This window comes from Muscardinus avellanarius (assembly GCF_963383645.1).
Source record: "Muscardinus avellanarius genome assembly, chromosome: 8".
Classification (NCBI taxonomy): Eukaryota; Metazoa; Chordata; class Mammalia; order Rodentia; family Gliridae; genus Muscardinus; species Muscardinus avellanarius.
Window position 1 is genome coordinate 629,767 of NC_137794.1, and position 26,926 is coordinate 656,692.

The window sequence follows — 26,926 nt, forward strand, 5'->3', positions numbered from 1 at the left end:
CCCAGAGGCGTTCTACCTGTGACTACCTGAGCCCTTTTATCTTTATATTTTGAAATTTTGAATTTTTTATTTGAGTTGCGTTTAGGGTCTGCTGAGTCTCACTGAGTTGGGGAGGTTGGTCCTAAACCCCAAATTCTCCTGTCTTAGTCTTCCAAGTTCTGGGATTACAGGCACGTGCCACCGCGCCAGGCACCACACCGAGTTTCTCCTACACCACTGTTAGAGAAGGTGAGGGGAACTCAATTTCTTTTGTTAGTTTCACGTACAATCCATGCTCTCAGCTTCCACTGGCCCCGCAGTGACGCTCCACAACCCTTGTGATCATTCCTGGCTGATTGACAGCCTCACAGTGGCTGCTCCAGGGCTTCCTTAACCCCGTCTATATCTACTCTCTCAGGCTCCATCACTAAAGTGGCTTCTCACGGACTCCGGTGGCTCGGAGCGGCTCCGCCCCACATCTCGGGCCCTGCCCTTCACCCTGCTCTTGTGAACGCAGCAGCATCCTCTTCTTCATCCTGGAAGGATGCCCTCTCCAGGAATTCCCTATTCGCTACCCTTTCCCTCCCTGACTTCTCTGCACAGATCCTCTGCTCTCTGCTTACTGTGCTTTTCATGTTTTCGCTATCCTAAGACTACACAAAACAGTCCCTCAGAAGGAGCGCCTGGCCATGCCCTGTGCGGCCCCGGGCGGGTTGGCAGCACCATGCGCCTGCGCTGCGTCCCCAGAGCGTGTGCCCCCGTGGGCATCCAGAGGCAACTCTTGTCTCTACTTTAAGGTACCCCTCCGACACACCTTAGGCTTTCAACGCAAATGTGCCCATGAGTTAATGGTTCCACTTCCAGGGCACTCATGGCCCTCTAGGCTGAGCTGGAACGCTCAGAAAGGAAGGTGTTAGGGTGGCAACCAGTATCTGAAATGCTAGGCATCGTGATGTGGCCACAGCGTCTTTTTCTAGCTTTATTATGAAAATATCTGGATGCTCTCAGCTCTTTAGAAACTGCATGCATTTCTCCCCCACATTACTATCCGCCCACCTGAAATATGATTCCTATCAGACAGCTGTGGGCTGCATTCGTCTCCTCCTATGATCTGTAACACATGGCGCTGAAGCTTGGAAATGTGAGTGCTACGGTCAGATATAAAGTGTCCCTCAGAGCTCACTTATCAATGTTTGGAGCTGATGTAATTGAGCCATCAGTGTTACAATTTCAGCAGTGGATAAGTCTCTAGTAATGGTGACCCAGGCCAGTAGGGTGTGGCTGGAAGGCCCCTGGGGCTGCAGCCTTGGGATTATAGGCACCCCTTCTCCCCCTGCTCGCTGTTGGGCTCCCGGCCTCCATGATGTGAGGAGCGGGCCCACGTGCTCTCCTCTCTGCTTCCCGTCTCTGTGTCTGAGATCCGTGGTCCCCAGCCTCACACAGACCGAACCCTGCACCATAAGAAGATACACCTTCCTTCCTCTGAGCTACGAGGTCAGGTGTTTAGATTATGGCTGTTGGAATGCTGACCAGAACAGTGGGATGGTTCATACTGAGGGGTACTTGTAGCTTATGCTATTTACTGGTTGATAACCTATCTCTGTGAAACAGAACCTCAAACCACCAGATACACAAAGATACGTTTCTAACACAAAGAGTTTTAAGTTTTTGGTTAAACTACATGCTTATGGCCAGGTGGGTGGCGCACGCTTGTAATCCCCATGCTTGGGAGGCTGAGACAGGATGACGGCATGGGCTTGAAGCCAGCCTCAGCTACTTAGTGAGGCTCTCAGCAACTTAGTGAGACCCTGTTTCCAAATAAAGTATAAAATAGATCTGGGAGTATAGCTCAGCGGTAGAAGGCCCTCTACCCCCCACCCCCCAAAATAAAGTTCAGAGCTGCTCATTCAAGGAATATAAAGATGAAGACTGGAGAACAGTCACACAGCTGAGAGTAACTATGGTGAGATGAAAGTCTGGGCTGGATGAACTTATCTCAGAAACCTTACTGCCTCAAAAACTGACCACTTGTAAAATGTGCAAAACAATGCCATCTCTAAACAGTAGTTCAATGTACAAGATAATGCAAGGAACAGACAGTGAGGATTGTGTGGTCTACTGATGCCTTCCGATTATAAGCATGAGCAGTGGCTCAGCCTTAAAGGAGTAACCTGGGAGAGCTTTACCTTTTACTTAAGATATACTTTCACTCTTTTAGTCATTTTTTTGTGGTACTGGGGATGAAACTCAGGGCCTTTCTACCTCCAGGCTATACTATTTTATACTTTATTTGGAACAGGGTCTCCCTAATTGCTGAGAGCCTCACTAAGTAGCTGAGGCTGGCTTCGAACCTGTGCAATCCTCCTGTCTCAGCCTTCCAAGTGCGGGGATTACAAGCGTGCGCCACCACGCCCAGCTACTTTCCCTCTTAATTAACACATAGAAATGGCACACACCTACAGGTGTCACACGACATTTCAACACCTGCACACAACGGGGACGCTCAGGTCAGTGTAACTCCTCTATCACCGGAGACATTTGTCATTTCTTGGGGTAAGAACATTCCAAGTTCTCTCTACTAGCTGCTTTGAAATATTAGTTGTTGCCAGTTTTCCTATTCTGCCACAGAACCCTGGATTCTCTCACCAACCTTCTTTAGAAGGCTTTTGGAAATGAAGACTATCACGGTCCATCCCAGAGCCACTGAACCAGAATTTGCCCTTAACAATGCCTCCCGATAATGTGTACGCACACTAGCGCTTAAGAGGTACCACGAGAAGACAGTCAGAATATACAATGCCCTGGAAACCAAATAAATAAGTAAGTTGAAATGAGAACTGGGAGAGGAACCAGCACCAGTGTCCCAGGCACCGTGAGGGTGATTTATCCATGCTCTCTTAGTTCAGTGGACGGAGCACTAAAGGGGCTCTCACAGCTCGCTCTCTTTATAACTGCCGTCCTCCAATTATTTTATTATTACTTCCATTGGATATCCACTCAAAAAGTCAGGCGCTTTCACAGATATTTAATTATCCATCTGTACTACAAGTCTAGGGTCATCGTCCTTTCACAGCTAAGGACATAAGCTCAGAAGCATGAAGAATTTGCACGTGGCTACTGAGGTAGGAAGCTGAAATGCTGGCGTTTGAAGGCAGGCCCTTTGCATCAGGAAGCCCCTCCTTTCCACTAATATCCCTAAGACTCTCTCAATCCAGAGAATATCCTCCCACTTGCCTTAATTCCTGGCGCTTTCCATTTGCATTTTAAATTCCAGACTTTCCTGCAGACTTTTCTGATAGTGAGTAAAGATGCAAACAAGGTTAATGAGCCCGACAAATCAACTTCGTGTCTGTCATTTCAAAGAGGAGCTTTCAACAAGCTGTAACGGTGAGGGCTCTGGAGACTCCATAGTGGGGGGCGAAGGGAGACATTATCTTGACTTTGCAAATAGATGGCCCTCTCTTATGAGAGGCGACCCTTTACAACATGCGCTGCTGGAACAGCCTGTGACTTACAAAAGAAAGTGCAGAAAACAGCAGTAAATTCACTGTTACAATTAGCCCCAACCACGGGCCACGCAAGAGTGAGGGCTGAGATTGTGCCACGGGACCAGGACCAAGGGAAGCTGCACGGAGACTTTTGGGGCCATTAGTTTAAGTTTGTTTTGTCCTTAGATTCTGCTGAAAGAATCAGTCGCAATTGGCTGTACGGTGGTTAGTTACCTCAAGAGCTTTTCCTTATAGCAGTTGCTGCTTTGTGACAAGTCATCTAGATATTCCGTATTCTGTACAGTCCCTTCACTCTAACTAGTAATTAGGAAACAAGGACCCTGGTGTCCAAGGTCCTGAGCTCAGTGTCAGCCACTCTGCTGGGATGAGCCTTTGTTAGTAGCAGAGGGGCCACACGCTCATGGTTTTGGTGATGCAGAGGAAATTTCAATGCAGAGTTGTTCTTTAAGATTTATCTTAGTAAGGCATATTTCCTTCACCTCCACAAAAGCAGTTACATGGTGCCTCAAATGCACAATTTATTCATCTGAAATAGCAAGTGTGAAAAGTCAAAATTAAAATCCAGACTGGGTTTCCTCTTGAGTGGGGAAGATAAGGGCTATTAATAGAAATATGTGTTCATGGCCAGACACTTTCCATTTATGGAAAATTATTTTGAAACTATTTAAAATGAATTAAACTTCCAACACTAAAGACATTTCACAAGCTCTCTTAAAATGCAGTGATGAGGGCTTTTGAAAGCTATATAGAAAAATCAGTCCTTAAATTCATTTGGAACAACAAAAAGCTCAGAATAACCAAAGTAGTTCTCAGCAACAAAAACCATGCAGGAGGAATCACAATATCTGACTTAAAACTACACTACAAAGCCATAGTAATAAAAACAGCATGGTACTGGAACAAAAACAGATACATAGATACATAGACCAATGGAGCAGAACAGAAGACTCAGAAACAAATCTGCACACTTGTAACCAATTGATTTTTGTTAAATGGGCCAAAAACATATACTGGAAACAAAATAGCCAGTTCAACAAACAGTGTTGGCAAAACTAGTTAACTATGCAGAAAAATGGAAATAAATCCCACTTTCTCACCCTGCACAAGAGTCAATTCAAGATGGATCAAAGACTTGGAAATTAGACCAGAGACCTTGAGGCTCCTTGAAGAGGGCAGAGGTCCAACATTGCAACACATAGGCACAGGCAAACACTTTCTCAACAAGACCCCAAAGGCACAAAAAACTAAAAGGCGGATCAATGTGTGGGAATGCATGAAACTGAAGAGCTTCTGTACAGCAAAGGAAACTGTCAAGGACTTCAACCGAGAGCCAGCAGAATAGAAGATTTTTGACACCTACTCCTTCAATAGAAGACTATACAGAGAACTCAAGAAGCTCAGCTCTAAGAAAACAAATAACTCAATAAAAAATGGGCAAGGGAACTAAGTAGACACTTCACAAAAGAAGAAATTCAAATGGCCAACGAATGCATGAAAATGCTCAACATCATTAGCAATCAGAGAGATGCAAATCACAACTACCCTGAGATTTCACCTATCTCCAACTAGAATGGCAATCATTCAAAACACAAATGACAACAAAAGTTGAAGAGGATGTGGAGAAGTGGGAACTCTAAAACATTGTTGGTGGGATTGCAAATTAGTGCAGCTACTTTGGAAAACAGTATGGAGGATCCTCAGAAGAATGGGAATGAACTTGCCATAGGACCCAGCAATACCACTTCTGGGTATCTACCCAAAAGAAAGGAAACCAAACTACCAAAGTAACGCATGTATATCTATGTTCATAGCTGCACAATTCACCATAGCCAAACTATGGAACCAGCCAAGATGTCCATCAACAGATGAGTGGATTACAAAACTGTGGGATATGTACACAAAGAACTCCTACCCTTTCTGCTTTTCTTTGTCCATTATTACTATTGCACCATAAACATTACTTGTATGCAAGTTAAAAAAACACAGAGCCCTTACAATTCTCAAGGCAAATTTAACAAACCCCACGAGTACAATTCTGAAATGGGATTTGGAGCTCCTTGTGTCTCTTTCCATGGGGGAGTGCTTTGGAAGAGAGGTCCAACCTTACTCACTTTTGGCTCTTGACATTAAGTCCAGTGAAAACCAAAGCTGTTCCCTGGGCTACTTCAGAGGGGCTCGGCCTGTACCATCACTGGCAGCACTGATATGCCTGCTTGTCTCGTGGTCAGCGGCTACTCGGGCTTCTGCTTATCCATTGTCTGTGTGGGCCATCAGGAACTGGGCGTTAGGCATGGAGGCAACTCATTATTCCCACAGTGCCCATTTTCACACTGTGGGTTTTAAGTGGCAGAACTCATAAAAAAACTATAATTAGAATAAACACTTGTTTCAGGAAATCTTAAAAGTACCCAGCTCCATCTAGATGCAAACTTTTCCTATGAAAAAGTTATTAAGGAAAGCAGGAGAGAAATGCAAAAATCCTTGGATGTGATGAAGGTTCCCATTCCTTCTTTAAATAATTTCCGGGAGCTCACAAAACCAACGAGAAAAGAGCATCAGCATAGAGAAAGCATTAAATATCTGGAAGAACGAGACAGTGTGTTCATGTTTTCACACTCAAGACTTTCTAACGTCTGATGAACGAGCTGTCTAGGCCCAAGAACCTAATGTGTCAACCATAACCCAGTAAGTGGGATTGCCATCCACGCGTCTTCCTTCTGTGCTTTATTATCTGCCTTCGATATTCATTCATTTGACCTATTATAACCCAAAGCACTTAAATTTTGAGGAATAAAATAATCATTAAAGCACAGAAACAGCCCTGGGGTGGAGACAGGACTTTTTAATAATATTAGATAACCATTTCTTAAGAACTCAAATACTTCCACAAACTATCCAAGGATAATTGATCCAAGCTGTAGACCACAATTTTAGTTTTGGTTTTAATATCTTCAAAATGAAGTGTCGGGACCAAAAACACTTTGTACTGAAGTGGAGAAACTTCATCTGTAGTGAATTATATCCTATGAATGGTTTCAGAGATCTGATTTCTTATAAAATGAGAGAGGGGTGCATTAGCCATTAATGACCTCTGGGGTATTTAACCTATCAAAGTTGAGGTTACTGCTGGATATCCAGCCATGATTAGAAGCTGGAAAGGATGACCAGGCCCCAAGGATGTGGATTCAGGACCACATCAGCAGATGATCCATCAAAACTTTATTTTTAAAGATTTGCCTGATTATGTGGGCCTCATGAGGGCCTCTCCTCCTCAGGATGTGAATTAACTGTTAAGTACTGACCTTGATGAAAGATGACTCTCAATTCTCTACCACTGAGACGTTTTAGAAAACTACATTTGGGACTTAAATTTGCCACTGCAAAAAGAGAGACTCCAAAAAGTAGGGAATAAAGTCAGGGATGTGCCACGTTACTCATTTTTGTATTTATCCTGAGAGCGTTTATTGACTACCTATCATTACCTAGGTATTGGGTAAATAAAGATGAATATAACACACTCAAACCTATATCCCTTAGCTTCTTTCCAATTTTTATCTTTAAAAACTTTGAGAGTGTTCAATGGCTCTTTTTAAACAAAAGGTATAATTATGTTAACTAATTATTTTGTTTTGTTTTGAGACAGGGACTCAATATTTTGCAAGGCTGGTCTTGAACTTGCGATCCTCCTGCTTCAGCCTCCCAAGCAGCTGAGATTACAGATGTGTGCCTCTATATTTGTTTCTTAACTAATTGTTTTTAAGGCAAAAGTATTCATGGAAAGTGTGCAAATAAAAATAGAACTCTGGTCATCTAAAAAAGTTGAAAAAAGGTTGCACATATTGTATGGAACATACATATACTAAATTTTTTTGTGTGGCTTTTATGGAATTCAAATTTGATGGGTTAGCCTGCATTTCTCTTTCTTTTTTCTGGCCCTGGAGGCCTGGAGGCCTTCCGGCTCCAAGCTGACCTGTGGGCGCTCGCTGCTGGGTGTGTAGACCCAGCACCCAGGAGGCCTCCACAGCCACTGACAGTTAATAACCCACTCACTGGTCAGACAGCTGAAGCCGGCCCAATGCCACTGCTGCTCTCAAAGAAAAAGAGCGCTTCAAGCACCACCTGCAGCATCTAAATATTTCCACACTAATAATACACTACATTTTAAATTGATTTTGGAGGTAATAATCCAGAGAGCTACAGAACCGTTCGGAGGCCACAGGGGCAGGGCTCTTCTTAGGGTGCTCCCAGCTTGGTGGGGTCTTTGCAGGTCACGGCACCGCTCTGGATCTGCCTGCGTGTCTTTAAAGTAAGGAAACCAGACATGCAGCTCTGCTTGTGTTGACCCCTCTGTCTGAAATGTCCTCCCGGCCCAATTTTGCTTTTCTATGTCTTGATTCAGAGGTCTGTTAAAAGTTGCCCCTGTTCTTCCCAAAGGAATTTCTGTCCCCTCAAATGACTCCAGAGCTTCTCTTGTGTCAGGTATAATGTTAACCCTATATTCTAGATCCACACCCACTTGTTTGTCTTACAAGACTGAAACTCTCCAGAGCCAGAAACAGCCAGCAGCTCACCTCCGTCACTCGCCTGCCATCCCAGTGCCAAGCACATTCTCTCCTCTGGTGCCGAGAACCAAGGAATCAGCCTCATTACAGACATTTTTGCAGGTCACTGAGCATTTTCTGTTTCAAGTTCACCTCTGCGACGTCCTTCCTTGTCTAGATGGAGTGGAAGGTGCAGGGGTGGAAGGGCTGACTTCTGAAAGCAGCCCCTCAGCCTGCTGAGCCGCACCTCTGCAGCAGGAGGCCCATGCAAGGCCAATGGCGGGCACTTGGGGGCCGCGCCGGCGACTTGCTTTAGAGTAGATCAACAATCCAAGCAGTGTGGTGCACAGGGTCACCCGGGCCAGAAGACCGGGTAGACCCAGACCAGGACTCTAAGGAAACACAGCCCTTCTAGAGGACTGACAACTAACACTGGTGCCTAGTGCCGTAGAACAAACTATTGCTCACGTAGACGTTACTTGACAGGAATGCTACGGAAGGAAGGTGAAGTCACTGAGTGTTCTAGAACACTGAAACAGGAACAGCAAACTCAAACCTGTGTATCCTCTGCGATGCTGTGGGCCCCACGCCCACTGCAGCCAAGGAGCCAAGGCGCCAAGTTCTGCTTCTCCACACTGGAGGGGCGCGGGCAGGCCACGCGCGGCGGGCCCTGGGGGCGTCCTGTGTTCACAAGGCTTGGCGTGAGCATGCCCAGAGCTCCTCCCCAGCTGCTGGGACCCGTGGCTGTGTTTCTAGGACGGTGGCACGAGCGAGCTGTGCCTCCAGCGGCCTCTCTTGGCTGATACAGTGAAGCACGAAGGACCAGAGCTGGGTCAGTCCCTGGACACAAAGGAGGCTCGTAAGGAAAATGAGCACCGGCTCTGAAATTCCTTAGCAAATATCTCATAGGTCAGCGGCCCCATCATGACTTAACCGTGGGGAATTCCATTACTGGCACGAACCCTTGGGTTCTTATCAGCTGTGGCTACTTCTACACAAGCTGTCTGCTATTAATACAAGCACTGGTTAATATACTTTTTTTTGTGGTACTGGGGTTCCTGGAAACCCTTCTACCTCCGGGCTACACTCCCAGACACCTATTTTTTTATATTTTGACTTGCAAACAGGGTCTCTTAAGCCAGAGAGGCTGGCTTTGAACCTGTGAGATCCTCCTGTCTCCGCCTCCCAAGCGCGGGGATGACAAGCGTGGACTACCGCGCCCGGCCCTGGTTAGCATACTTCTAACACACTAGAAATGAGTCAACGGCAGTGGGCAGATGCTCACTTTATGAGCCTGCTCTCCTCTTGGTTCAAAAGCCAGTCCCTAAGATGAACCTTTCCCCACCAGGGGGATGACGGGGCCTTTTCCTCATCTCCTGTCTGACATTCTAGAAAAGAACATTCTGTATAGCATAGACAGAGGGCGCACAAAGGCGAGGAAAGCCTGGGACTGCCGGGGCCATAGTCTCTGACACTGATCGGCCCAGGAAAGTGAGGCCAATTCTAGAAGCCGCGAGCTTCTGCCACCTCCGTGGCCGAGGAGCAGGGCTCGGTGTAGGTCGTCACTAGACACAGCACGCTTGTGTCTGAAGGACAGAAAAGAGCAGCGCGAAGAACACAGAACAGAGCCCACTCCTGACCACACTCCGGCCAGCCAAACCCCACTTGGTTGTGAAGGCACCGTGAGATTTTTATTAGTCTGTGTGTATAAAACATGCGACACATATAAATGCTGGATGGATGGCACTTATCAATCATAATCACTACTTCTTCTTTGCTGAGTGATTGTTATGAAAAATGTTAAGAGGCAGAGAATGTTTCACTTTGTGACTCTGATATACTTTAAATAGCTTTCTTTTGCTTGATCATGAAGTGACACATGTGCCAGAGCCAGCCGGCAAGAGTATGGGTTCTGAAGTGAGGCGTGAGGATGGACAATTTTTAATTCTAATGTGGGGGAGCCGCCAGCCTCCTATCTCTACTGGTCGACCCCTGTTCATGGGTCAATATTTCTTACGGACCGACGACTATGCCTGGGTCAGTATTCTCTATTGCGCCGACACTCCTGGCCAATGCAGCTTCTGGGTCAATCTCGTCTTTATTGTGCTGATGCCAACGCTGCCCTTGTTTCTCCAGAGGTATTTATACACAGCTACAGGCCAATCAACATTCTCGTGCTACCACCACCAGAATACAATACAGACCAATACAAAACACACATTACAGATAGGCCTATCAGTATCCTCCTGTCATCACCACCTGATCCTCTCTCAGACCTCTTTGAACTTTCCATAAGCCCAAACCTTGTTGACTCTGGGCGAAGGACAGTCAGCTGAGTCAGAGACACCAATCTAGGGGAAGGCCTTAATGGCTCCCAACATACATGTCCAGTGCAAAGGGATTAGAAAATACAGAAGACACAAGACTACTCGGCCTGGGAGCCTGGAGATAATACTGTAAAGCCCTGTTTTTCTCTCCAGACCTGTTTGTAAGCACTTATGCCTGTATATGCTACACACACACACACACACACACACACACACACACACACACACTGTAGCCTTTTGTAACAAAAGTGAGATCACACTCTAATACTGTTTTAAGAAACTAACCATGTAGTTGGGGCATGTCTCCATGCCAACAGAGACCTGCCTCCTGCCTTGGCCTGGCGCTCACCATTTGGCTGGTCCACGCAGCAGGCTGGCAGGATGGCAGCTGAACCGCTCAGGGAAAGAAGGGATCCCATTTCTCCACGAAGCTGTGGACACACCAGCTGCAGCAGCCACCCTTGACATCAAGGGTGATCAGGTTTTGAGGATGTGGCAAAAGTCAAAGGCAAGCTGGGTTAATGACAAACACAGACAGAACCACTAGGGAAGTCGGGACGGAGGATGGGGTGGGAGCCAAGATCTTGAGGAGGAGGCCGGGCTCAGCACCTGTCGAGGGCTTGCCCTGGGAGGCGTTTGCTTTTGCCTGGGCAGCTGTTGAGGCAGGTCACTCATTTCCAGTTTACTAAAAGTACTTGATAGACAGAGGCAGTTACGTGGGTCATTAGCCGATCAGCTTTTCATCAAGTGCTTTGCACTCCTGGTCTTTATTGCCCAGTGTGCACATCATTACTTGCTTGTCTTCTTTAATTTTTTTAGATTGGTGTATTAAAATTATACATGATTTTTCCCTAAGAGGAGAGACAGGTACCCTCACGTGGTGCCCTCTGGGCAGGCAGCAGGCTTTATGCTCCTTGCATAGTGCTAAGAAATAGCCAATAACCCTCAGGGAACGACGAGGAAGGCCACGGAATATTCCAGAATCTCCAGGTTTTAGGGGCAAAATCTCAAAGAATCAAATAGAGAGAGAAATCTCAACGCCTCTTTGTCAAGGCTTAGGGGGTGAAGCTAAGGCAACCATGCCTCTGAGTGGTCCTTAACCCACAGACTTGTAAGCAAACGAGGTAAGGTACAAGACACAGCCAGACGCTAGGTTCCTAACTCATAGGAAGAGAGAGTGCCGCCGCCCTCAACCTCAAAAGCAAAGCAAAGCAAAACAAAACAAGAAAAACCCAGAGAACAAACAAAATCCTTTTTGGGGGCAGTGACAAATCTCAAGTCAGCCTGCCTATTTATAAGATTTTGCAATGTTCACTAACGATTTTGTATGTCTGAGTATTTTTAGTACAGCTATTATACAGATGTTGAAATGCTAAATTCAGAAAATAGAAAACAGACGGTTTTGTTGACAGCATCTATCATTTGAAAGAAAGAACAGAGAGTTCGAAATACAAAGAACCAAGCAATACCTGACAGAGCATTAGGTACTAAAATAAAGTGCTCGTGCTGAGCTTCCACAGAGGGATGTGGAGGTGTCCAACTGGCAGAGCCCTGGAGAAAAGGGTGGAGAGGACGGGGATGGAAACATCCGGAGGCTGCACGAGCACGGCAGTCCCTCGCAGCCACACATACACTTCTCTTCTTTATGTTTGTCCTATTTTTAGAATTCCTACGATGAGTACCCATGATTTATCTACTTATGCATATGACATCATATAAACATGCACACACATATTCGCAGATTTTAAAAATTTTGTCCTTTTAAGTTTAAATAGAAATATAAAAGTTTATGCATCAGTGGTCTTTATGATTCAGGCTGCTACTTTATTTATTTGACTCTCCAGTATCTTAAAGCTTTCTGCAATGTTTCTGACTCGGGGAGCATGTGGAATTCCTACAGCGAAGGGAAGGGGCAGCCGATACAAAGAGCACAGCTCCGATTTGGCAGTGCTTTCTGAACATTCCATTCTGGCAATTTATACTTTTTGTTTTGTTTAGACTCTTAGATAGGCAGCCTATGTCAACTGAAGAAGAAAAGCACCAATTTGAAATGAACAATTAAAACACAATATTATATTCCAAGTATACACAAATAATATAAATATTAGCTTTGAAAATAATTTAAAGTTAAAATTGCAGAAGCAGATGTAATTTAGCTCTTAGAACCAACTATGTATGTTGTGCAATAATTTTCTATATGCCAAAAGAGAACATTTGTTTTTAATTCAGCTATGAAATTTAGTGCAAAGGAGTTAACAAGAAGGGCATTTTTTGCTGTTCATGAAGTGAAACAATTTTGTCACTTGAAGGCATAAAATCATCAAGTGACATTGATTTTTTAAAGGGAATCTTTAATTTTCTTTAGAAATTTTAGCAAATAGAGCTAGAAAAAAATCAGTTGAAACCCCAGTAATATCTTCATGTTTTTTCTCTCAATACTTTTTCTTTGTGCGTAGAATTATGTTCTAGAGAAGCCATTGAAACGTGGCGATGGTGAGGGGACGGGAGGCAAATTCTGTTTTCAGTAGAGCAGCTTTTTGGCAAAACAACCACAAGTGAAGCCGATTCCTCAGGAATAATAAAAGTGCATCAAGGAATCAGGGGGAACTAATAATAAAGATTACGGCCAACACCGGTGGACACCTGTGGTCCCGGCAGCGTGTTCAGTCAGCAACATGAATGCCTCCGCAGTCCTTACACAGCTCAGTGATCACGGGCTCACACGGGGGGAGCAGCTCAGGCGGCAGAAGGAGATCAATTTGTGCATGTGTGTGTAATCAGAAGACGGAGGCCGACGGGAAGAGTGACCATTTTAAGAGAGCTAGAATGAGAGTTGAGATGAGCATTTATGTATCTTGACTGTCAGACCACTCGGATGTATTTTCTCTGCCTGTCCTTAGTTACTAGACGAAGTTCAAAACAGAGTTATGGGCAAAGTTCTCCCCAGCCATTCACATTCCTGCGATGGGATCCACAAGACCAAGCGCACAGTGGCTGCCAAAGCCACTGAGCCTAGATGTCAGGCTGCTAAGTGTTTCCACCGCCAGAGGCTGGCTCCGAGGATCCTTGCGCAGGCCGAGCACCTGGAGCACCTCTGGGGGGAGCCAAGAGAGGTGTAACCCTGGCATAGGAAAGCAGCCCAAGTGAGCCCGAGCCAGGCAGCGTGTCTGCCATGTCACTCAACATATAGCTACCGCGGGCTGGCGCTTGTCGAGTGCTGATCAAAGAGACAGAGTGACGGGAGTGTGTTTTAAGAAGGCGGCCCGGGAGTCTTGCTGGGCCACTGGAGACCTTGGGGCGGTGGGGTGGGAGAAGTGTTTCAGGGGAGAGACGCGAAGGAGACCAGGATGGGACGCACCAGAAAAGAAAGCTCATGAAAACTAGGAGAAAGACCAGCAGAGTCATGGGAGAGGACCAGGGGACAGAGGAGGAAGGAAGGGGTGGCTGGGAAGGGCAACAGACCAAATTGTGTTACGTGCGCACAGCAACGAATTGCCGTGAGTTTCACAATCCAGAAGAAATACAATACACCAGTGAAAATCGAAGCCTTCATCTGTCCTGCCTCCCTCCCTGTCTCTGTGGTGCTCCCAGCTCCTGACTCCCCCTTACCAAGCTCTCCAGGCTTGCCGTCTTCCTCCCATTCTGACTGGCGACACTCAGGTCTCTCATCTCATGGCTGTTCTAAAGCAGATCATAACATCTTCCTGATTTATCACTTCAGCTGATTCTATTCTTTCCATCAAAGCAACAGTAAATCTTCATCATGTGCGTTCTTTCAGTCACCCTACTAAAATTGCAACTCCTAATTTACTTTTTCTCTGCAATCTCTGGTATCTGAAGTCTCCATATTTTAGTTATTTGTCTTTTTGGGGGTGCTGGGTTTGAATCCTGGACACTCGCTCCTGTGACTCACCGTGAGGTCACCACACATCTGTGCCTCCAGTGAGAACCCCACCCCACCCCTGCTCGGCACCCACGAGGTTCAAGATGCTTCCATCTTCTTGGCGTTCCTCAAGGGACCTAGGTTACTCCGTGGGGGAAATGTGAATGGCTCTCCCCATTTCTCAAGTCCCACGTCGTCACTTGGCTTCTTGTTCTCATAGATAAATACTGATTAAACCAAACTCAGGAGCTGATTTTAAGTTTGAAAATATAGTCGCCATCGCTAGCATAGATGGTATTTGGCTCACCTTACTTTACATACAGGAAACTTTAGAGAGCCATTCAAAATGAGAACTTGAAATAGAACTAAAGTTTTAAAATGTCAGTGTCTATTTATTCTTCCAACTAGTTTATTCTTTTGTTCTCTATTTTATACATATATACAAATATTTATTTATTTATTTATTTATTTATTTGGTGGTACTGGGGTTCCCGGAAGCCCTTCTACCTCCGGGCTACACTCCCAGACCTATTTTTATATTTTTATTTGGAAACAGGGTCTCTTACGCCAGCGCGGCTGGCTTCGAACCTGCGTGATCCTCCTGTCTCCACCTCCCAATCGCGGGGATGACAAGTGTGCGCCACCACGCCCGGCAATATACACATATTTATATACATATATATTCATATATATGTTTTATGCATACATATCTATATGTGTGTGTGTGTGTGAGAGAGAGAGAGATTTCCCCAATAAAACTATAATTCCTTGTAATCACATCTTGTATCGTAGACTCCTGAATCTTTGAAAGCACTTATTAAAATGATTCGCATTTAGTAGGTAATAAATTCAAGCTGAAGGATTAATTGACTTGCATAAAGATTTCTTTTCCTGTTAGAAAAGGATACAGACGTTTGGAGGTATCTGAACTCTTTGGGTAAACGTAAGCCAATGAGATCCAATTCAAATTTAACTCAGAAGTAGAATGTTACAATAGGTAAGTATTCCACCAGTGAGATTTGGGTCAGAATACAATGCTTTTAACCTGTCCCAAGATCTATAAGTTTATTATTTTAACAGAGGAACAAAAATATATGTGTTTAGACAATCAATCAGAATCAAATCTGCACCCAAGAAGTTCTGCATAAACATTAACTTGGCTATATAGCCTTCACCCAGCTGTCCCTTTTCAAATTTACCCAGTCTCCTCCAAAAAAAGATGCAAACTAAAAATATCACAATAACTGGAGGGTGACATCTAAAATCCTCTTCAATTAAAGCATCCAAGTCAATGCAACAAATATTTACATTAAGAACAGAAACACTGGGAAATGATTCAAAAATTTGATAGAGTTGGATATGAGCACACATCTCCAAACTCCCCAATGATGCTACACAGAAAATCAGAGCTATTAAACATGTTTCCTGACATTCTCAGAGTCCTGCCAGCCCGCATAGGCCGGGGCAGCACAGCAGAGTGGCCAGGAGACCAGAGCACGCCGCCACTCTGTCCGGTCTGGCCGCCGGCCTCCCCGCCCAGCCCCGCTGCCTCCTCTCACCCTTCTGGGTGCAGGAATCCGAGTAGACAGAGGCTCAAAGCCGACTCACACTCCTGAACACACACCCAGAGGTCCTAGAACACTAAGTGAGAAGTGACGGCGTTAAGCCACTGTGCCAACTTAGGGGCAAACATCAGTTTATCCCCCTCACTTCAAGATGATAAAGGGCTCTCAGATTTGTTAAAATTTAGATTGGTTCCTATCCAGCTAATTCTGGAGAAAATACAACAGCAGCGACAATATAGCAGAAACAGTCAGAATAAAGCACTTATCTGAATAAGCTGCACTGCCAGCGTGAACAAGCACCAAATTCCCAGGTCGCTCTGAAACCCTGCGCCTGCTCGGCAGGGTGGTGAGGTCGCCAACACCCTTCTGCCTCTCTGCTGACCAGAAGTCACCCAGGCATGTTACAGAGCACGCCTTTCCACGGCAGAACGCTCATTTTTTTATGGTTCTGGGGACTAAACGCAGAGGCACTCTCCCTCCTGTTCTGCTTGAATAGGGTCTCACCAGGTTGCTGAGAGTCTAAGTTGCTGAAGCTGGACTTGAACCTGCACTCCTCCTAACTCAATCTCCCAAGGACTGGGATCACAGTGCACCACCACACCCTCTGCATTATTCGGGGGAATTGTTGAGGTCCCTCTGTAGTGCTGGGTGAGTTTGCATAATGTCTGAGCTCAGCAGCAGTCACAGCGGCCTCTGCAGCTTCCCCGTCTGTCCACCCCGCCTCCTCGCCTCCTCGCGGCACTGGTGGGCTTGCCAGTCTTGCTTGCTCTCGTGCCGTCCCACCTGACACTGCCTGCAGCAGGTTCTGGGCGCTGCTCAGCGCTGCCTTCACTCTGGGCCCACGGTGTTGTGTGAATGCACCTGAGTGATAGATGCCGGGTGGATGAATGACCCAACCGCGCACACAACACCAGTGACGGCCCCGCTGCCACAGGTGGAGTCTCTGCAGACGGACGCACGCTGCAGATGTCACCCCGAGTCCTTCCGTGTTTCATCTGTCTCCCGGACTCCGGGGAATGGAATATTCGACTGGACGGAACCCGGGCCTGCCACGTGCTGGGTGAGCTCCACGCTGTCCCGCACCCCCAGCCCTCCAGTCAGTCTCCAACAGGAGATTCATACGTGGACAAGTGAGTATTACCTCTCTTTGATGATGGACAGTCTAGGGCAGGTCTTGGCGAGAGGACCCAGGGTTGTAAGCGTTTTCTGTCAAACGTTTATGTCTACAAAATACTTTTTTGTTGTTGTTGTTTTCATGCTGGAGATGGAACCCAGGGAGGGACATTCTAACCCCCTACGCCCCCATCCCTATTTTATCATTATTTTTAAAATTTGAAATGGTTTCACCAAGTTGCAGAGATCCCAACAAAGCTGCTGAGGCTGGCTGAGAACCTGCGATCCTCCTGTCTCAGCCTCCCGAAGCACGGGGATTACAAGCTTGTGCCACCACACCTGGCCCAAACAGTTTTATTTCATCTTCACATTTGAATACTAATTTGGCTAGATCCAAAAAGCACACTTAAGTGCTTTATTTTACACTAGAAGTTTTTGAGTTATTGATGAGAAGCCTACTCTAAATCAGATTCTTGGTTTTTAGTATTTGTCCACTCTAGTAAGTAAGGTCCTTTTATATATTTCAAATTTCTGATTTTTTCTTCACTGTGACTGCATACATGGCTTAGCACTTGGTAACACATTCATTCTGAAGTCTTCATGTCCTCTTTAGGAAGTTCTTGATACTGTTTCTTTAACCACTGGATCCCATGCATGACCTCTATTTTCTTCTTTGCCAACTTGTATTCATTAGGACAGAAGTTTAACAGCCCCTCTCTATCCCATAATCTCAGATCCCCGAAGGGTTCCTTCACCCTGATCTTCCCAGCTCACGAATTGCCCCTCAGTTGTTTATCCTATGATTGGGCCATCTACTACTTTTTAACGACAACTATATTTTTTCATTTCAAGATCCCCTCTTGATTATGTTTTGTAAAATATGAAGATCCTGTTCTTATTTCATGAATATAATGCCAAGTTTTATTTTTCTAAAGCTGTTACTCTCTTTTTTGGTACTCAAGGGTGTTCTATCTCTGAGCAAAACCCAGCTCTTCCCTTACATTTTTTGTTTTGACGCAGGGTCTTTCTAGATGGCTGAGTCTCCATAATTTGCAGGGGCTGGCCTTGAACCTGCGACCCTCTTCCTCGGCCTCCCAAGGCTGGGATGGCATGCTGAGCCTGCTCACTCTTCTCATGAAGCTCAGTCTGATGCCTGCCCTGCAGGTGGTAAATTCCTCTCGTCCTTATCCTCTTTGGACGGACAGCTCCTGGATTTCTGCTCGCCGTCACTCCTGCCCGTGGCACTCGGGCCTCTCATCCTGGGCGGCCCGTCGTGGTGAGGGACTGGCAAGGCTCTCATGTTCCGGACTGTTTTCAGCGAGGAGAGGAGACGGCAGAGCCGAGGGCAGCGTCGGTTCTGCAGCCTTTAGCTATTCCTCTGCCCGTGGCCTGGGCCTTTGTCTCCTTGTCCTGGGTGGGGGGCGGAGGCGTGCACAGGGTTCTAGGACAAGCTCTCCCCCCACAGAGTGTGGCCGAGGCCTCTTGGCTGCCCTGGCCCTCGCCTGTCCTGGGTCCCACCACCTCTAGACGTGGCACCATTGTGGCACGGCACCCACATCACCAGCCCTCTCCTCGCATTCCATAGTCTCGGGGATTCCAGAGACTCCAGGGCCTTGGGGAGCCTATGTCTGACTTGGGGAGCAGTCAGAGGCCCCGGGGTCCCTGGGTCCCACACCTCTCCAGCCCATGTGCAGCCTCACTCCACCTGCCCTCGCAGCCTCTGCTGCCTGCTCGGCTTCTGGGGCCATTTTCTGTGCAGTCCCCTCTGCGGGCTTCTTCACTGAGAGCACAGGAGTGGTGCCGTCTTCCTGGCTCGGTCTAGGCTTGAATTCTGAAGAGCATGACGGCTGCCTTTCCTGGAGGGGAAGGACAACACGGTGAAGGAGTTCTCAGCTTAGTGTCGTCCGCACAAAGGGTAGCCCAAGTTATTTCAAGAACCGACGTGGACTTCTTAAAAAAGGTGACCTCTTGACGGTATATTTCCTGAATGCAAGTCTTCCACAGGGCAGTGTTATCGGGCCGGCCTTCAGGGTTTATCCCATTACTAAATAGTGTTCTAGCACCAGCAAACAGGGCCCTGGGGGAGAGCAAAGTCTGAACACAAGAGGGAGGCTCACGAAGGCTTTGCCTCACCTACCCCCGACCGGCCGCCAGACGACAGTGTGAAGAAGACTACTGTCTCTCTTTTTATTTTGAGGTACTGCGCCTGAACCAGGACATTGTACATGCGAGGCCAGCCCTCTTCCACTGAAGAACAGCCCCAGCCCTTTTCATTTCATTTTAAGACAGAATTTTGTTAGGTTGCCCGGGCTAGCTTTGAACTTGTGACCCTCCTGCCTGGAGACGGAGATGCAAAATAGCAAGACATCTTTAGAAAAATCTTGTGTGGCTCTATTTCTTCTTTGGAAATGGAGACAGCTGGGGCTTCTTAAGCCTAGTCCACTGTGCCCACTGCACATCACCACTTACCTAGCAGCACGGGGTGACGGGAGAGCCCCACTGTGCGACTGGCATGCCCCCCTCCCCAGGCTCTGGGGATGCTGAGCTTGTCTAACACCCTGAATGCCTGCTTTCATTCCCAGCTTGAGTGCTTGAACTGTAATATGTGGGCCATCTATTTACCAAAGGAGAGAGCTTACTTTGGCATGGGATAAATTGGTGCTTGCAGCAAGACACAGTTTAACACAAAAGCTGTTTCTTGAAGTGCCTTTCAGATCTGGGACCCGCAGCCTCAGAGCGCTGCTGTGCGGCCTTTGAAATCGCAGGGCCATGACGCAGCCCTTTCTGCAGCTGGCCCGAGGAGGCTGTCCCATTCTCACCAGGCTGTTCTCTGCCCCTCAAAGCTGAGTGGCAACAACGCTGCCAGCTGTCACCAGCGCCAGGGGAAGGCGCCACTCTCCAGGGCGCCTAGAGGCAGTCTCAGCCCGTCCCAGGGGACCGCCAGGCTTCGAGTAAATTCCCGACTTTAAGGTCAACAAAGAAGTTTAACAAACTTTCACCATTAAAGAAAAGAACCAAAGCCTGCCGGCTTACTGAAGGCGTTCCGCCTCTGTGAGCGCCTCTGTCCGCTGCTCCCCCGTGACCAGGGCCAGTTCCTCCTTCAGCTCCTGGATTTCCTTCCGAAGGCGGACGATCACCTGGAGAGGGAAGGGGAGAGTCAGGCCAGCTTCTCACCCAGGGGGACTGGGAGGCGTGGTGTGCATCTCTATAGAGGGAAAACCGTGAGCCACTTGCAATGACAGAGAAGGCAGGTCTGCACCTCCCAGCCAGCTCTGCTAAAACCTCACATCTTGGCAAAATAGTTCTAGAGTAAGTTTTGGCAAACCAAAACATTACTGCCGGAACTGAAACCTGCTCTTCCGCCCCAGCCTCCCTGGGCGGCCTGTGTGGAGCGTCTTCCCGCGCTGACGCCACATGGTGCCGGTGCCGTCCGTAGCACACGGCACCTGGCTAACCTTACACCGCGGCGTGCCACGGAGACTTCTTTCCTGATGGGTTTGAACTTATTCATTTTGTGTCATGGGTCTCTAGCTCTTAATTTTCATGAGTATGTAGTATTTCAATAAAAGAATATACCACAGCTTCCTCATCTGTGCGCCTTGTTGATGGATATTTCGGTTTTACTTTTGAACAGTAGAACTCTCTTTGCACACACATGAGAGCTTCTGTGCTGGGTGCACCTAGAGCTAGGATTTCGTGATGGTAAAGAATGTTTACTTTGCCTTTATGATACATAATTAAGTTCCTCCTCAGAGCAGCTGTGCAAGCCTACGTCCCCACCAGTAGACTGTAGGCCCGTTTCCCTGCGCCTTCGTTCCTGCGCAGTAAGGTCAGCACCTTAGCTCTGCCAGTCTGGCACGTGTGAGACGGCACCTCGCTTTAGTCTGCTTTGTATGTTCAGAAGGATCAGCGCGGGGACCATCTCGCACATGCACGCTGATGGTCTGGGCTTCTGCTGAGCGTTCCTCACCCGCGCTCCTGCCCACATGTCCAGCGACTCGTTCTGCGTCCCGACTCCTTCGCAAGCTTCTTCCTAGGTCCGGAGGGGAACCCTCGGCTAGTTTTATGTCGCACCCCTGCTTTCTCCCAGTCTGCACCTGGTTTTTCGCTTCATGGTGTTCTTTTGTTAAATAAAAAGTCTGAACTCATACAGCCTAATTAGCGTTATTTTTCTTGGGTTTACTTGACTTAAGGCAAATCTGTCTCAGCCCAAGCCAGAGGTACACTTTCCTGTATGAGCTCTGCTCTCAGCTTAAGTGGATCTTCTTCTGTGTAAGGTAGAACACAGGGAACACATTTTCATATGACTAACCGTATAAAATTTCCTGTTATGTTACGTAACGTTTCCAAACATAAATGTGTCTGTTTCTGGGCCATTTCTGGTTAAAAATATCTGTTTCCATGTTTGGCAATCCAATGCTTTAATGATTATGCACTTTGCTATCTAGAGGAGACCCCATCCCCATCGTGTTCTTTTCCAAACCAGAGGTGGCTATTCTTGGTAACTTGCTCTTCTATACAAACAGAATCCCGCTCATCAAGTTCTAACAAAGTTCTTCCTCAGATTTTAACTGGAGTTGCATTTGTCCTGGCTTGATTTTAGGACAGATTTTAACTGTAAAATACAGATTTATCTTGTATCTGTTCATGAACATAGAAATGAAGGCTGCTGGTGGTTTTTATTTTAGTTTTCCTGTTGAGGATATACGTCAATGGTGTTTTCAACTAGATCTCTGTCATTAAATTATTGGTGAAATAATTATTAGTAGACATTATAAAACTAATAGATCTTGGTTATACAGTAAAATGTCAATTTATTTGTAGTCTGACTCAATTATTTGAAGTGTATCCAGTGTAAAGTTTTAGTACTAAATGTCAGGCCTGATTGTGAATTTTGCTCGGTATCCTAAGTAAGTTTATGATAATGTTCTCAAGCTATTAGTTTTGTGAACTATGAATTTTCTAAAATTTACATTAAATTTTACATACTATTACATGATTTTTAAAATGAATGATACTTTGTTTAAACTAGCAAATATTAGTATCTTACTAACAATTTTATTATAAAATGCACATTATCACTAAATGAACTTGGATTTTAAAAATCAAGTTAGCTTTAATTGTATATTATTTTTTACAAATAAAGATAAACTTGTATAAGGGCTAAAATATATAGAAGGTTAATTTGGTAAGATTTCAAATTAAAAATATTATTTGGTAGGACTTCAGATTAACAAGACTTCAAATTAATATGGTTCAATTCATCATGAACTGGTAAACCTTTCAATAAAGTTGATTTCAATAAAGTGATTTCTTTTAATAAAGTTTATAGTTTATCTATAAATATCTTATTTAACTTTAATTAGAGTATATACCAAAAATTTAAAAGTTTTTGTCAATATTGTAAATAAAATTTTGTAAATTATTTTACGACTGTTGGCCTCTGGTGTACAATAATGCAATTCGTTTTTACGTATGGATTATGTACCAAGTACCTTTATGAACATTTTAGCTTTATTATTAAATACTTCTAGATGTTCAATATAGGCAACAGAATTGTCTGCAAGTAATGGCAGATGATTTTCTTCTTTTCTAAGTCTTGTGCATTTATTTCTTTTTATTGTCTCATTGTCCTAGCTAGAGCTTTCAAATACAATACTTAAGCATTCTTATTTCTTTTAATATTTTACCATTGAAATGGTATTGACTGAACTTTTTTGGTTGCTGTGCTTGGTGAGTTTAAGGATGTCCACTTGTGTTCGTAGCTTGATGAGTCTTTCCAAAGTGTGGATGGATGTTTAATTCATAAATACTTTTTGCAACTGGTGATACAATCATCTATTTTTCTCTTTTAAGTAGTGCACATGATGAATCACCTTGACTCATGTCATTAGTTTATTATATAAACTATTTCAGTTGCACACAAATGTATAAAAGAATACCGGGTGCCCACGACTTAGTTTAACTGAGCGGCCATCTGCCACTGCCCGAGAGAGACCTCCAGGCCCCTTGGGAGGTCTCACCCTGGACATTCCCTAAACAAACTCCCCATCATAATTTTGTTTTTTACTTTTCCCACTGTTTCTAAAATTCCTAAGATAAACCTAGCTAGGTCAAGGTATCACACTTGTACGATCATAACATAAAACAAACATTAGCCAATGTAGCCACCGTATGGGCCAGCCACCCCACTTCAGTACCTTTCTACAAGAACCGGAGCCAGAACCCTAGAGTGATAAGCGCACATCCATGTTTAGAGCAGGGCAATCCACAAGAGCCAAATTCTGGAGCTAACGTCCATCGACTGGTGATGGCTCAAGAAAGTGTGGTGTGTACATCCAGGGGCTCACTCAGCCACACACCTGCAGGAACGTGGGTGGACCGGAGGCTCTCACGGCACACAAGACCAGCCAGCCTCAGGGAGTCGGCCTGCATGTCTTCTCTCTTATGCGCTCGTTAGAAAAGGAGGAAAAAGGGACTTCAGAAACTGAGGAGACAGACTAGGAGATAAAGGAGGGAAAGTTGCCTGAGCGCAGGGTCCTCAGCCCAGGCCTCGCGCTCCGCCTCCTCGGCCCCGCTGGGTCTTCCTGGCCTGGTCTCTGACTAGAGCCTGGGAACAGGACCTGCCGTGCCCATGGGTCCCCCAGAAGAGCGTCGCTCAGGAACCGTGGTGCCCTGCGGCAAGCAGGCGAACACAGACAGCCCCGCTCGTCTTTCTTCCTTTCTATTAGCCGTGGAAAGGTCCAGGGCGAATGAGCAAGAGGCAGTGATGAATCTGGGCAAGAGGAAAGCGGAGAAAGGTGTACCTGAAGCACTGCTGGGAAGAGTTCACATTTTTAAGTAGTGTAAAACACCAGCGCTCAATCAGCTTATTTAAAAAACGCTGAGTGTTTTGAAAAATATTACAATTATTTTGTCAGTGCCAGGAATTGAACCCAGGGCCTCACACATGCTCGGAAGCGCTCCACTGCTGAGCTCCAACCCCAGCCCCAATAATAAAATCTTCATTATACAATTTGATAAAACAGATATTTTATTTCCACATTTGCAACAGTGACATGAACTGATCCAGAGTTTCCTTTATAGAAAATGAATGTAAACTATAGAAAGGGGAAAATTATATCCAGAACGAATAGCTGGATCATGTAACTTACAACTTTTTTGCTCTGATATAGCAGGACTTATTTTGTAAAACAAGAAATTTGGTCATTATTCCATGGATTGAACTGATACAATTTTTAAATCTCTAGAATAATAGGGCACTTATGAAAAATGTTTTTCTATTTATTATCCACTAAGAGTTCTCTTAAATTCCGCTGCTTGCGGTCTTCTGAGCGCGTCCTCGGGACTCACCAGGCTCCCGTGGTGGAGCAGTGAGGGTGAGTGCAAACGCCGCCTCTTGGGCACACAGTCCTGCCTCTGCTGCTTACCTATGTGTTTATTCATTTCTTCCACTGCTGGGGATTGCTTCCAGGGGTGTTTCATCACTGGGCTACACCCTCAGTCCTTTTCATTTTTTAAATTTTGTAATGGCCTCATTAAGTTGCTGAGCCTATTAGCACTATGATCCTGAGTGAGTTATTTAAATCACTGGCCTCAGTTCTGTTATCTGTGGAAATAGAGAGCATCTACTCATAGGTTGTCTGGGGATTTTAATTGGTTGAATGCATTCCTAGTACTTACAACTTTAGTATAGAGCAGGTATGCCCACCTCACATTTTAGCTGATCATTTAAAATATGTATCCTGTTACTAGTGCATTGCAGTCATGCATCAGCGCGAGGTTGACTGCTAGTCATAGGAGCGCACAGCTCTTGGCATACTGCCCCCCTTGCCACCTGCCGTGCCCTCCTCCTCCCCGTCCACACTAGCGCAGCTGGAAGTCAAGCTGATGAGCTGCCAGGGCATTATGTGAACTGCTTCCTTCGCGCTCCTCCGCCTCCCACCTCTCCCGGCCCTCTCACTCTTCTAAGCTCTCTCCACATTTACTCAAAGCCCCTTTTGTGCCCTGTCTCCTCCCTGCTTCTATATAGGAGAGAAAGCACACAACCCCTGACTTGAGATTGGCTGGTCTCACTTAACACGACACTCCCTGTTTATTTTTTTAGTAGTGAAGCTTGGAGATACACAGGTAGCTTTGCAAACAATTTTGTTGGTACATTACTACAAAATTCAAATAGGGATTTGCTGTGTTTGTGATAATTTTAGGGCTTAATATTACCCAGAGTCTCCAAATAAATTTTACCTAATCTTTGATTTTTTTTTATAACATAAAGTTGCTTACCAAACTCGGATCAATTTCTTCATTAAGAACAGCTTCATTCTTGATGAGTGCCACTCGTTGGGCAAATCTGCAGGTAGATATAGACTCCTAAAAAGTAAAATAACTTCTGAGGTATTATGGGGAGATATTTCTGTTGAGTGAAACTTATTTTTATTCACAGACAAAAGATGCATATCTAAAAGAATTATGTACATAAAAACAAAATGAAGAACTGTCTTTAAGAGGCTTTGCTCTAGGATATTATTTACTATAAAAATTTGGTTTTGCCTTAATAAAATGACTAATGTTAAGAATATGGGGGATCCCAAGGTACTAAATGGCAATTGGTATATGCTTTAAATTATTGATGTATTAAGGCAGAATCATATATTTATGTCATAGTAATAGCAGGTGCCATAATCCACAAACATGAGATACTAAAAGGTAAACGTTTGTATGTAGCTGGGCTGGTGGTACACACTTGTAACACTACTACTTGGGAGGCTGAGACGGAAGGATCACAGGTTGTGGCCAGCCTCAGCTACTCAGTGAGGCCTGCTGCAATTTATTGAGACCCTGTTTCAAAATAAAGCCGGGCGCAGTGGCCACACCTGTAACCCCAGCACTCGGGAGGCTGAGAAAGGACAGCCTCTACTTAGCGAGGCCCTGTGCAACTCAGTGAGACCCTGCTTCAAAATAAAGAATAGAAAATAGGGCTGGGTGTGGAGCTTGGAGGTAAAATGCCCCTGGGTTCCATCCCTAGTACTGAAAAAAAAAAAAAAAATCAGAAACATGTGTGACAGACCCAAGCTGAGGCTGTTTGAGGCACCTTGCCGTCAAGCGTGTGGCTTCATTACAGCAAGCCCGCCGCTGCCTTCTGCCTTCTCTTGGGGAGTATCTGCACCCCAACATTAAAGTGCAATACATGAAGCACCGCTGGCTACAAGCCCCAGGAAAGCCCCGCAGCAGCCAGCCCGCCAGAGCTGGGCTCAGCCACGACCAGACACCAGGTGGCGGGGGTATCTCAGGCGTTCAGGTCTTCCTAGAGAGCAGGAGACTGAGCAGAAGCAGATGGGTCCCCTCCCTCCTTCCTCTGATCAGGAACGAATCCCTCAACGTGAAGCTTCACAGCATTCTGAGCTATGTGAAGCCAGTTCTCAAGCTGTTACAATGCCAGGGTGTAACCAAAGGAGTGAACTCTCTGTCTTTACCCATGAAGGCTTATCTCCTCCCAGCTGAAAAGATGGAGACCGGACCAGGGGCCCTCAGCTCCATCCCACACACTAGAAACCCCAGACTGACAGCTCAAGCAAGAAGAGCCGACATACGTCAATATTCCTCTTCTCCACGGAGAGCGTGGCGATCATCGTCGTCATGCAGTTGCCTCCCAGGCTGTCCCTCAGGACACTGGTCATCATGGAGTTCCTGTAAGGGATGTGCGAGCGGTGCTTTTCTGAAAGGGCAATGATGACCTGCGATAAAGCAGAAAAAACACCGGATGATTCTGGCAAGACAGCACGCCCGGCAAACGATCTCCACAGCGTCGGCACAGAGAGAAAGAGCAGCTGGGTGCAGGGCGTTTGACACCCAGACGCTGGGCACAGACAAGGGCCCTCACAAGAATGTCTGGTACAGGAATGGTGGAGGTGCGGGGTAAGCAGCACCGTGAGCCTGCATGCTTGGGTAAAGAACGGCCTGGCTGCGAGTGGATGCCTTCTTATTCTACTTTCAGCCATTAGGAAATCTG

General features: G+C 45.9%; 1 protein-coding gene across 1 annotated transcript in view; it reads right to left on the reverse strand.

The window, feature by feature from the left end:
* KIF6 (kinesin family member 6) overlaps positions 1–26,926 on the reverse strand; it is a gene marked incomplete at both ends in the record, with an annotated part of 233,793 nt that overhangs the window by 103,952 nt on the left and 102,915 nt on the right. Inside the window, 3 exons of the mRNA XM_080700569.1 lie at positions 19,951–20,054; positions 25,201–25,287; positions 26,508–26,651. Coding sequence (XP_080556695.1) covers positions 19,951–20,054; positions 25,201–25,287; positions 26,508–26,651 — 335 coding nt within the window. The remainder of the gene's footprint in view (positions 1–19,950; positions 20,055–25,200; positions 25,288–26,507; positions 26,652–26,926) is intronic.